The sequence below is a fragment of the Salmo trutta genome, chromosome 25 (genome assembly GCF_901001165.1).
Source record: "Salmo trutta chromosome 25, fSalTru1.1, whole genome shotgun sequence".
Taxonomy (NCBI): domain Eukaryota; kingdom Metazoa; phylum Chordata; class Actinopteri; order Salmoniformes; family Salmonidae; genus Salmo; species Salmo trutta.
In genome coordinates, this window is record NC_042981.1 from 46,333,616 (window position 1) to 46,345,626 (window position 12,011).

At 43.5% G+C, this 12,011-nt stretch overlaps 1 protein-coding gene across 3 annotated transcripts; it reads left to right on the forward strand.

Moving 5' to 3' along the window:
* The first annotated feature begins 620 nt into the window (after positions 1-620).
* Positions 621-9,670, forward strand: fosl2 (FOS like 2, AP-1 transcription factor subunit). 3 transcript variants are annotated; one of them, XM_029714093.1, is made up of 5 exons: positions 621-849; positions 1,152-1,365; positions 5,755-6,009; positions 6,266-6,373; positions 7,438-9,670. In XM_029714093.1, exons 2-5 carry the CDS (start codon positions 1,237-1,239, stop codon positions 7,975-7,977), a joined length of 1,032 nt encoding a protein of 343 aa, XP_029569953.1. In that variant the 5' UTR covers positions 621-849; positions 1,152-1,236; the 3' UTR covers positions 7,978-9,670. The 3 variants fall into 3 exon arrangements, with proteins under 3 accessions (XP_029569953.1, XP_029569954.1, XP_029569952.1); XM_029714094.1 differs by having other exon boundaries at positions 622-849; positions 1,246-1,365; XM_029714092.1 differs by having other exon boundaries at positions 622-1,365.
* Positions 9,671-12,011: the final 2,341 nt, after the last annotated feature.

Below are 12,011 nucleotides of genomic sequence, written 5' to 3' on the forward strand. Positions count from 1 at the left end.
CACATCTATCTGTTCCTCGGGCTACACATAAGGGCCGGCATTTCAATTCTAGAGCTGCGAAAAACTTCAAAGGGATATAATTCTCTCTCGTTCTGTCTCTTCGTGTGAAAGCCAAAAGTTACAAAAACGTTGAATAGTCATGAGATGAAGATCCACAAGGGTGGCAAGATATAACTGCAATTGTCTTTATTAATAACTCCATATACCTAACCTAGTCTATGTGGCACAGAGACCCTGTCCTTCTGAGCTTGAGGAGAAAATGCGGTGAGGGAGGGTAGGGAATCCCTCCAGTCTCTGACGTGCCTTTACCAAGGAAACCTTGTCCTCTCGCAACTGCCCATTTTAGGAAACATGCGTCAATGGACTGTACCAAATCAGACAAACGGTGAATATAGAGACACTGTATAACTTCCAACCCGATGATAAAACACACGTGCGAAAACATGTAGGCTTATCACAAGCATAGTAAATCGACTCTAACGATGTTATTTATAACAATATAGCTGATTTACGATACCTTGTGCTGATTTTTACAATCGTAGCTATGATAACCCCTCAAGTGAAGTGTCTACGCCCAGACAGTGACGTGATTGAGCCTACTTGCGTTGATAAGCGGCTGCAGTTCTCCGTAGTGCCATTGAAGTGAGTCATCCTAGTGTGGTGAAGGAATAGAAAAAGAAAGATAGAACTGTTCCAGGGGAACAGCGGATAGCTGAAGTAGGCCTAAAGTGTGTCGCGGGGAAGAGATTCTGTAGAGTAGGCTGGGGTTGAAAGCAATTTGAAAGCCTCTGTATGTGACTCACTCGCAACGCAAGTCTGTTCACCGTCAACTCTGGATTGACTGCGAAAGTAGGTGACTTTTGTTCTTGAAGTTGGCTCTTGTAGCACACCTGAATAGGCTACAGCAGTGACAAGGGAAAGAACAGTAGCCGAAGTTATCCTTAAGCAGGATATAATTATTTGGAGTGGACAAAAAATATACATATTTTCAGTTTTACTTCTAGTTAATTACCTTTAAAATATTTAATTTCGAAGAGCCTGGATTTATTATACCAATAACCTATTTGAAAACACTTTTTTTTCTGGATTTCCACGTGTTTTAACGACTATTGCTTTCAAGTTGGTCACTTTCCAATCTGGTCCACTTTCAGCTCCCAAAAGGGATTCCACTGTCAGAGGATTTTTTGAGAGTTAGGAGCTCATATCAACTACTGAAATCTTCCTCTTTCCTGGATCATGTACCAGGACTACTCCGTGAACTACGACACCTCGTCCTGCGGCAGCAGCACTTCGCCCGTCCAGCCAGAGTCATTCACAAGCGGCAGCAGCACGATCGGCAGTCCGATCTCTACCTCAAGCTACCAGGTAACGCAATACAACATAATATATTTTCTCTTTTCTCAGATGAAAATATTGCCATTCACAACTGTAAATTGAGTTTCGTTGTATCGACATTTCGTCACTGTGCAGTTGTCTATGACACACTTTTAGATGGGTAACCCGGAGAGGCTATAGCGCTGTTCGTAATTAAAGGTGATGTGCTGTGCCATGCAATAGAGGTGCATATTATCTTTCTAATACATTGCTATGCACATGTTTTATTCAAGGGCCATTAAGAATATTATATTGATATGAAATATATTACTCCAAACTATAGCCTAGTGCTGTAGAGACTCTTTCTTCACATTTGGAGAAAGCGCGCCCGCGGTATCGCCTGTGATATTATCAGAATCTGCGCGCGTTATATTGTGATATTCTCCCAATATTTTCCAGATCTGCTCTGCAATAATCTGAAACTTAATAAATTATATATGTGGTTCTGGCCAAGACACCGATGCGCGAGCGAAGTGCGTAAAAAAGGAACAAACCGACTCAATGCCGGATTTATGTTGAATGTCACGAAACCTGTGTTATGAAACCTGTGTTGTGAACGACTGCAGAAAATGTACTTATTGACACTTATGTGTATGCGTCATATGAATTGCAATATGCAATCAGGTATTGCTCAGTCGCTGTAGCCTATAATTTAACACCCACGTGTTGCACTATAGAACTGGTCATTTGAAGTTGAGGGGTCGTTTTTATTAGAAAATACATATTTTGTAGACGGAAGAATATACTTTAGAAAGTGTTCATACTGTGTAGTCCACAAATTATTTAGGCATACGCACATTATAAGACCTGTTGAATGAGTATAAACTTCTATTAACACATGTTTTACATTTTACATTTTAGTCATTTAGCAGACGCACTTATCCAGAGCGACTTACAGTAGTGAATACATACATTTCATACATTTTTTTATTTATTATTATTTTGTAAAAGAAATTGAATTTAAAAAAAATCTGTACTGGTCCCCCGTGGGAATCGAACCCACAACCCTGACGTTGCAAACACCATGCTCTACAAACTGAGCCACACGGGACACAGGAGGCAAGTTATCATGAGTTATAACACACACCAAACTGCGTATAGGTTGCTACAGCATATGTTGTCATTCTGATTGCTTTCAACATTTCTCCTCCAAGATATGGATTTAAATATAAGTTGGAATGTGTAAACCAAAGGGCTACCTTTTCCCTTGCACATGGGATAACGACTTTATTCATGCGCATAACTTGGTCAAGGGGAACAAAAAACATGCACTGATTCTACCAATCCCTCTCAGTGCCTTCTTGGTGTTCATCACTGTAAAGCGAACAGAGCAATAGCGAATATTGACTAGGACTCCACATTGGATAGAAGTTCTGCAACAAGGACTATAGCGTCATTCAGTGGTGGTACGCTGCACATTGCACAATATAGGACATCCACCCATAGCTTCGAGGTTGTGTGTGTTGCAGATGGGCCCCGTGTATCACGCACTGGCAGATTTTGTCGTGACTTGGAAACGGCAGGTTAAGACGCTCACGATGCGTCTCCCAATGCGCCTTCGTGGACGATGGAACATTTGGAGACTTCGAGGCAGGAATTTCCCCCAGATCCCATATAGTGATTAGGCCTACAGGGTTTGTTCTACCTGCTCTCTCGCCCTCTCGTTCTAGTGACATTCTGAGATATAATGCCCAGTGGCTATCATTGAGGAACAACCATAATCAGCATTTTACACCACATGTCCACTTTAAATGCTATTCCCGACAAAGATGAGCTTTTAAGGTTGAAAAGTGTCGATATGTTGTATGAAAGTGACAGAGAGACATGTTTTCAGTCGTCTGGGGTTAGGTTGTCAGTGTCCAATTCACAACCCGCAGTAGGCCTACTAAGGCAAATGAAGGGGGATCTCTGCGCTACATTTAACAGCTTGTTCTTTCATAGACCTAGACCAGTGCTCTAATTTAATTTCGTATAATGAACATTGCAACTGTTTAGATCTCCTCTCGGGTACGTGTCGGGAAACTGAGGGCTAAAAGAAGTGTCTCGTTTTTGTAGGTGAAAGGACCTGTCTGCCAAATGGCAACTGTTGTTTTGCTCTCGTGGGCGCACATATAACAGCTGGACTGGTCGTAGCGTTAAATAATATTTATCGTCCACTCCAGACCAGAACTCCCACGCATTTGACTTTGTTCTTTGTCTGTCTGAATCCGTCTTTTGAGTTGACTTGGTTACATCAATTTCGAGATCATCATAAGCACTTCCTTATTTGTTCCGGGTTTGACGCAGTGCCATAGGTGCTCTCTCTTCCCTGGACATGTTTACAGATTTATTGAGGCGAAAGTTCCTGGATGTTTACGTCATCCTTTAGTTTCTCGGGGGCGGAGGACAACTATTCTATTTGTTTAAGAGGGGTGTTATTTTCTTCTTCTGCAGCAATGGCGAAATCCCAGCGCGTAAGAGTAAGACTCCGGGAAAGGGGGTAACGTGGGATAAGCTGTTTACCGGTGTTGTGTCGAAAATCTCCCCCCTTCCAGAATTTGAAACAAATAGCCAAACCGAAAACTGCAGACAAAAAATGCTTTCTGCTACTAGATCAGTGAAATGTAGGCTAAAATGACAACGGAGTGAAGAGCAGAATTCTCAACGAGCAAGCAAGTCGCAGCAATGAAGAACGCAAAGGGGAGGGAGAATTCTGACGGGGGAGAATTCTGGCAGGGGGAGATTTTTGGCACAACACCGGCACACAGACATTAGCATAATGACTTGATAGCCTATGCGAGACAACTCACAAATTACTGGGCCGAGAAACGCGTAACATGTTGTATTTGTACCCTGCACCTGGAATTGTGGACAGTGTTTCACATTTGGAGTCTACTCGCAGTCGATTCACCTATTGTCTCACAAATCAAATTTGCACAACAGCCTTCCTTTACCTAATTTCATATCCCCGGTTCATACCAGAAATGTCTGTTACTTCTGTGTGGCAACCAGTCACCCCAATTACCGTATCCAACCATTACCCCATTTAGGACTTTACCTTCTCGTTAGTTATTAGTCCCTGGGATTTATGACTGCAATGGAATTTTCACTGTTGCCTCACTTCTGGAATGTAACTGGCTGGGGACCTAGCTTTTCTCTCTAGCCTAAATATAATGCCTCTTTCTGCCTTACTGGAACTGACCGTTTGACGCACGTGCTTTACATATCCCCAACATGACTCATCACAAGAAAAAATAAAATAATGGATGAATTGACCCCTGGATGCCAGCCCAGAAGCATTACTAGTCTCTTCATGTTCTATGTTTAATGAACAAGTACATCCAGCCCATATCGGGTCGGCTGATGACATGCATCACTCACCTTTTCCCTCTAGTCACTCAAGTGTCTGGCGTGGACTTGTTGAGACATACTCACTTGCGTCCTATCATTGTGGCATCAGATATGGTCTTATCACCCCAAAGATGCCTCATGAGGGCTCAAGCCATATAAACTGAATTAAGGATACTGTATTTTGCTTTAACGACGGTCACTTCTGTGTTGGCACTCACAACAGTTTGGTGTTGATCACTGATGAGCAGGATAGAATCCTCAGATAAATTAAACTTGAGGTCTTATGTAATGTATTTTATAAACAAAAATAGATATGCTACACTTGTCTATGGAAAGAGAGAGGACTATATCAGTGCCGCTGCAAACCATCATAATCACCTTATTCTGACAGGAATAAACAAGTCATCACACCTTTTCTGGTGGATGTTTTTTTCTTCTTCAGAGAGGTATACCATTCCATACCACGTTGCTCTCCAGATGACTTGCAGCTTGATGCAAGCTCCTCTCCTAGCTGTAGTATGATGATGGAGGCAGCAACACTACGGGCTTTCCCGCCATGATTCACTGAATGTGTCACTGACTGTGCCACTCCAGGGGTTAAACGGGTGAATCTAGACAGTGTTTGTGTGTGGAGTCAGTGATTCACTACTAGGCTGTAATGAAGAGGATGTGTGAGTATGATGAAGGGTGGGTGGCCGGTGTGTAAACGGGGGGTTACGCTACAGTACTCTGTGGCAGAAATGGAAATTGAGGTAGCAGGGTCAAAGTCATGTCAAGTGAAGTTTTCCCCCCAGTTGTAACCAGTGAAATAAATAAACAACATTCAATTTAAGCAAAAAAAGAAATGCATGGAAATGTATATTTTGATGTTACTCCATTCACAATGTGTTTGTCCCCTGAGTTGAAGACACACAACTTTTGTTCTTTGTCATCTTGAAAACATCTATTATCATCTTGAAAATATCCACTCACCATTTTTCTCCCCCTCTGCCCTCTTTTTCCCCCGCTCTGCCCACCTCCCTCTCTCTTGGCTACCTTTCCTGTATCTAGAAATACCGGGTCGACATGCCTGGCTCTAGCAGTGCCTTCATCCCTACGATAAACGCCATAACGACCAGCCAGGATCTGCAGTGGATGGTGCAGCCCACAGTGATCACCTCTATGTCCAACCCGTATTCACGCTCCCACCCCTATGGCCACCACCTCTCCAACGGCCCCGGGCTCCTGGGACACACCACCCTGGCCCGTCCGGGTGTCATCCGCTCCATCGGGGACACCCGTGGACGCCGCAGGAGAGATGAGCAGGTGAGGACCACAAGTGTACAGAGTGTATGTTTAAAAGTTCATTTTGTCTGGAATCCACCATGTGCCGCCAAGCACTATTGGTGAATGTCTTCTAACATTGTGAGACAGTAGAGTGAGTTTTAATATCAAAGTCCCAAGTTGTGAGGAATTTGGAGATGATGGCTTATATGTCTAAACCCAAGGCTTCTCTTCTTGTTTACCTTGTTCAGCTTATGTGTGAACGACAACTCACAAGATGTGTTATTTATTTCCTTAGCTTACCCCTGAAGAAGAGGAGAAGAGGAGGGTGAGACGTGAGAGGAACAAGTTGGCTGCCGCCAAGTGCCGCAACCGCAGACGAGAACTCACTGAGACGCTCCAAGGAGTGAGTTACATTGCACAGACACACGCACGCACGCACGCACACTCACAAACACACACACACAACCACATATATATACACACACTCACACACACCCTAACCGAGAAGAAGAGGCAAAGTTTTGTAATGGTTAGGTTGTTATGAATGCACTGATATTAGTGGACGCACGTGGCATTTCGGCAACTTTGATAAAAAGGAGTTGTGCCTGTTTTTCACGCGCGTATCTGCCTTCTCATTGGCTAGAATAGTCCCATCTGATCTCAACTTGATGACTACACCTTCCACTCCCCCAAACTGCTTCCAGCAAAAACGCCCTTCCCTCTCTCCACCACACGCCACTCTTTGTTGAATGACCAAATAAGGAAGTGTCATATTTCAATCATGAAGGGCAACCTGAACTTAAAACCTACACTTTACCTGACATTACCTGACATTCAGGTTTGACCCTTATCCTAATTCCAAAAAATATTGCTAGTACAACTTTGTCCAAACAAAAAAGGTATGAGGAAGTAGGAAACAAACGAGCAAAGCACGGACACACCCCAAAAATAGGAGAAACAATGCAACAAGGAAAGAAAGAGACGGTTGCACTGTTTCTCCTATTTTTGGGGTGTGTCCGTGCTTTGCTCGTTTGTTTCCTACTTCCTCATACCTTTTTTGTTTGGACAAAGTTGTACTAGCAATATTTTTTGGAATTAGGATAAGGGTCAAACCAGAATGTCAGGTAAAGTGTAGGTTTAAGTTCAGGTCATTCAGGTGCAACATAGCCAAGATGTTTATTGACTGCCCTTTCGCTGTATCCCTACTCTTTTCCTGAACAAACTTACACTGAAATATAATGTGCAGTGTGCTCTTTTTGGAAAACAGTACACTCTTGCGGTAGCATTAGGTGGTGCAGAAACTCACCAATGTGTACCTAAACAGTGATTGGGGGTTTAACATGAATATTAACACTTTTTCTGTCTACTCCAAACACCAGAATTGTAATTGAGCTGAATATTAACCCTCCAGATACTGAAGATTTAAACTTGTCCTGATCGGCTGTTTTGTTTGTTTGTGTTTTCCAGGAGACTGAGGAGCTGGAGGACGAGAAGGCTGATCTACAGAAAGAGATCGAGACACTGCAGAAGGAGAAGGACAAGTTGGAGTTTATGCTGGTGGCCCACAACCCCGTGTGCAAACTGCCCCCCGACGATCGCCACCAGGGGGGCCACCACCACCACCAGCAGCAGTGTGCTCCTCTTCCGCTGACCATGCGCAACAATCTGGGTCCCCGAGGCCTCATCAACCCTGTTGTGGTGAAGCAAGAACCACAAGAGGACGATGAGGACGGCAAGTCCCAGCGCTCCGTCATCAAGCCCATCTGTCTTGGTGGAGGTGGTGGGATTTACTGCGATAGCGACAGCCTCAACACCCCGGTGGTGGCCGCCTCCACCCCGGCCTCCACACCCAGCGCCCCTAGCCTCATCTTCACCTACCCCAGCATGCTGGAGTCCGAGAGCCCCTCGCCGTCCTCAGAGTCCTGCTCCAAAGCCCACCGGCGCAGCAGCAGCAGCGGGGATCAGTCTTCAGACTCCCTCAACTCACCTACCCTCCTGGCCCTCTGAGCAGGGGCAGTAAGGTGATGTTGTGCGGAGGGTGAGCAGCGCCCCCTACCGACTTGGAAGACAAAGAGCACACTCAAGCCTGGACCAAGCCAACCGGTAACTGTTTCCTTGACACCAGGAACCCTCAAGGGCTAAGCCGCTTGTTTTTCTTGTACGCTTCAGTGTGATTTTTTTTATACCCAAAGTGTGTGCACCTGTACCAGCCAGTGTCATCCCTTCTCCATTTTAACTCCAGCAAAATTTGTTTTTTGAACAATGAACATATGACATGGAGGTTAGAAATGACAGCAGAGGCAGTCATAAGAGGAGAAAACTGGTGAAAGCAAGACATATTTTTTGATCAACATTAAGTAAAGCCATCGGGCAAAAGTTGCACTCTGCTATGATCAATCTACCAATTAATGACTAAATGAGAGACAATGGGAGGGATATAGAAACAATGGAGAGATTTTAAAAACAGACTCATCTTTTTCTTTTTTTATCCTCCTCTCCCAGAAACCAGGACCTGTTTGGGAGACTACAGAGAGTGTGTGGATGCGCTGATACGCTAATAAACATATGACTTTATTTTCATCTCTACTTGTATTTATGACCTGTGCTGTGTGACCTTGCGTTCTGGTGTTGTTGTCTCCTGATGGTTCACTGGGTGAGCCTCAAAGCCTCAGTGTCTCAAACGAAAATAGCCCATTTTTATTCATTTGCCTAGATCCTCAACACTCTACTCCGAATATTGGTCAAAGTATCGATGGCCATCGTATTGTGTGCTTTTCTCAGTAATGTACCTGAACTTTATTATGTGTTTAATACATGTTTGTGTGATTTACATTGATGTCAGGGATTTCTCTTCTGTGTGGTTGTTGATAACTATTTTAAGGAGCAGCATGGGAAGCATCGGGGCTCAAATGCTTGAGTGCTATATGAGGAGAAATTCAAACCGTGGACCCTTCTACTTCTGAAATTATGTCATTCACCAAGACAGTTCGACCAATGAGGGTATTATGACCAACTCCTTATACCCCCAGTACTAATGGAAGTGAAGGTTCAAGCAGACATTCTAGAGCTTCATTGAAAGTCATTTATGGGGGGGGGGTTGATAGAATTGCAATATTTAAGACCTGTTGTTTACTTCAAACATTCCTTACAGGGTCAGTGAGTGTCATGGCCTTGCTGTGATCACGGGACAGAAGACTTACTGAACAATTTTTGTTGTGCTGGGTGCAGCAAATAAGACTGTGCAAAAATCATTGCTGCTGCTGTTGTTGTGGACTGACTAGTCTTGAAGGAGAACACATCACTTATTTATCTTTGTGTGGATGGTCTTGAGGTAAACTTCACTGGATAGTTATGGTATCACGTGATAGCATTTGAACAACAACACCCATCATGCATTGTGTCAAATTGCGGACCGAACAAAGATACCAAAAACCATTGTGGGAGAGAGTGTGTTCTTAGTCTGTTTTGAGTCTTTTGAACCCCTTAGAAACACGTAGGAAAGCCATTGACTTTAGATCTTCTACTGTACGTGTCATCTACTGTACGTCTTCTGTTTCTGACATCTATTTCTTCTTTTCTCAAATGCTTTAACTGTTTAAAATGATTGAAAACAAACAAAAACAGCAATATGTATAGCAGTGTTTGTTCATTTCGTAATTTAAATCAATAATTATAATAAAAAAGCATTTTCAACAAAGAATTCTTGATGAGTTGTTGTGTTGGCCTGTTCATCTTTGTGTTCACAAACTGTGTCCCATGAGCAACACAGTGTCCTTACATTTGTCGCACTGAATATTAGGCACATTTTATTTCAAAGGCGACGTACCCCTAAACTACTTAGTGGGGTAGATAGACTAAACCACCTGTTATGTTATATCTCATGCAACAGCAGGATATAACACTGCCTTAAAAAATGCAATAATTGACAGCGTGGGAAATATCTTTATTATACATGCAGACTTTTTGGTTGGTCATTCAGTGGTCAGTTTGTCAGAACCTATCTACAGTGACAACCATAAAAAAAACTGCACTTTTTGACCATATGCCTGAATGGCCAATTAAACATTTACAAGTAAGTGATAGGTGTCATTGTCCTTCTCGTTTCAAAAGTTTTTTATCCATTTCACAGTTTATACTTATTTCTAGTAGTTAAAATGAGACATAGAGGATAGAGAACATCTGTAAATCCAACGTCACAGGGTATGTTTGAGATTCTTTGAATATAATTCAATCATGAAAAAGAGTCAATGACTTTATCAACCCTAAACCCTTGGTAAAGAGGCTCAGTGAATGTGGAGCCAGAATGTGTACAAGTGTGCCAGTGGAGACGCTGTAGAAGGACCAACCAGTCCAGATACCCCCACCTGCAACAGAGTCGTAGTGTATGTATGGTAGTCTGCGTATAGTTGTGCCATAAAGAATATGTAGTTAGAGCACAGCAGACTCCATGACTTATCATTGTGTCAAAATCCTCTCCCGCTAAGTCTTTTATATGTCACCCCTACAAGAGCCCACTCCAGTTTGCCTCCCAGTAACAGTACCCGGTCAGCCCTTGTCTACACAGCAACTGTGGCCACACCTCAAAATCACAGGAGGTTGGTGGCACCTTAATTGGGAAAGATGGGCTTGTGGTAAAGGCTGGAGCGGAATCAGTGGAATGGTATGGACGACATCAAACACGTGGTTTCCATGTATTCCATTTGCGCCGTTCCAGCCATTATGAGCCGTCCTCCCCTCAGCAGGCGCCTGTGCTTAAATATCTTAGAGTGATCACAATATGGCTGTGTTTTGGTCCTGTGTGACCTCAAAGGCATCAGTAACACTTCAAGTCTCCAGGTATAGTACTGTATTACTTGTTATAAGCATGTAAAAGCCTTTATAATGTGTTATTGAAATGCTTATAATAAGTTTATGTCTATGTCGAAAATTGTTGAGTCATTGGCTCAAAATGTCTGGTATTTAGTCAGAATCATTATGAGATGGTTATAAGCATTATATGGGGTCATACATGCTTATGACAAAACCACATCATAATGAATTATACCTGTAGGCTTTATGTAAAGTTCCCTTCACATCATGATGTTGTTAGTCACTTTCGTTACTGTAATGACCAAAAAATATATTATTAATAAATTATTAACTTAATCACCATATACAAATATCAAAGACTTATGGCAAATATAGGTGCTCAATACAATTGGAACAACACTGCTGTCACGTCCTGACCAGAAAAGGGGTCATTTTGCTATTGTAGTTGGTCAGGACGTGACAGGGGTGTGTTTGTTTTGTGTGTTTCGTTTTTTTGGGGGTTATGTTCTATGTTTATATATTTCTATGTTTGTTCTAGTTCTTATATTTCTATGTTTAGTTTATTGGGCTGACCTTCAATTGGAGGCAGCTGTTCCTCGTTGCCTCTAATTGAAGGTCCTATTTCATTGGGGTGTTTTTCCATGGGTTTTGTGGGTAGTTGTTCCAAAAACAGTCCTGTAGCCTTACAGGACTGTTTTTGTCGTTGTTTGTTATTATTGTTATTTTTGTTCTAAGTGTTCACGTTTATCCAAATAAAAAGGAAGATGAGCACGATACCCGCTGCGCCTTGGTCCACTTTTTACGACGCACCTGACAGAACTACCCACCAAACGAGGACCAAGCAGCGGAGAAAGGAGCAGCAAAGAGGCTATAGTTCGGAACTGCTGGCCCAGTTCGCCCTGTGCCAGCACCCCGCCCGTGCCGGGCTACGGTAACAATCCAGCCAGAACGGGTTGTGCAGGTTGTGCGCTCTAGACCTCCAGTGTGTTGTCAAGGCCCCATGTATCCAGTTCCTGTTCCTCGCCGCCCTACAGTCCGGCGTCGCCTTGAGGTGTGTGTCACCAGTCTGGCACCTCCAAAGCCAGCCCCACGCACCAGGCCTTTAGTGCGCCTGCCCAGTCCAGTACGTCCTGTTCCTGCTCCTCGCACTAGCCCTGTGGTGCGCGTCCCTAGTCTGGTGCCTTCAAAGCTAGCCCCACACACCAGGCCTATAGTGCGCAGTCCCCGTCTAG

Excerpts from the sequence above, each read along its gene's own strand:
- fosl2 (XM_029714093.1), top strand. The coding sequence starts at position 1,237 with ATGTACCAGGACTACTCCGTGAACTACGACACCTCGTCCTGCGGCAGC. Across the intron at positions 1,366-5,754 it reads TCTCTACCTCAAGCTACCAG|AAATACCGGGTCGACATGCC; the intron begins GTAACGCAATAC and ends TCCTGTATCTAG. Across the intron at positions 6,374-7,437 it reads TCACTGAGACGCTCCAAGGA|GAGACTGAGGAGCTGGAGGA; the intron begins GTGAGTTACATT and ends TGTGTTTTCCAG.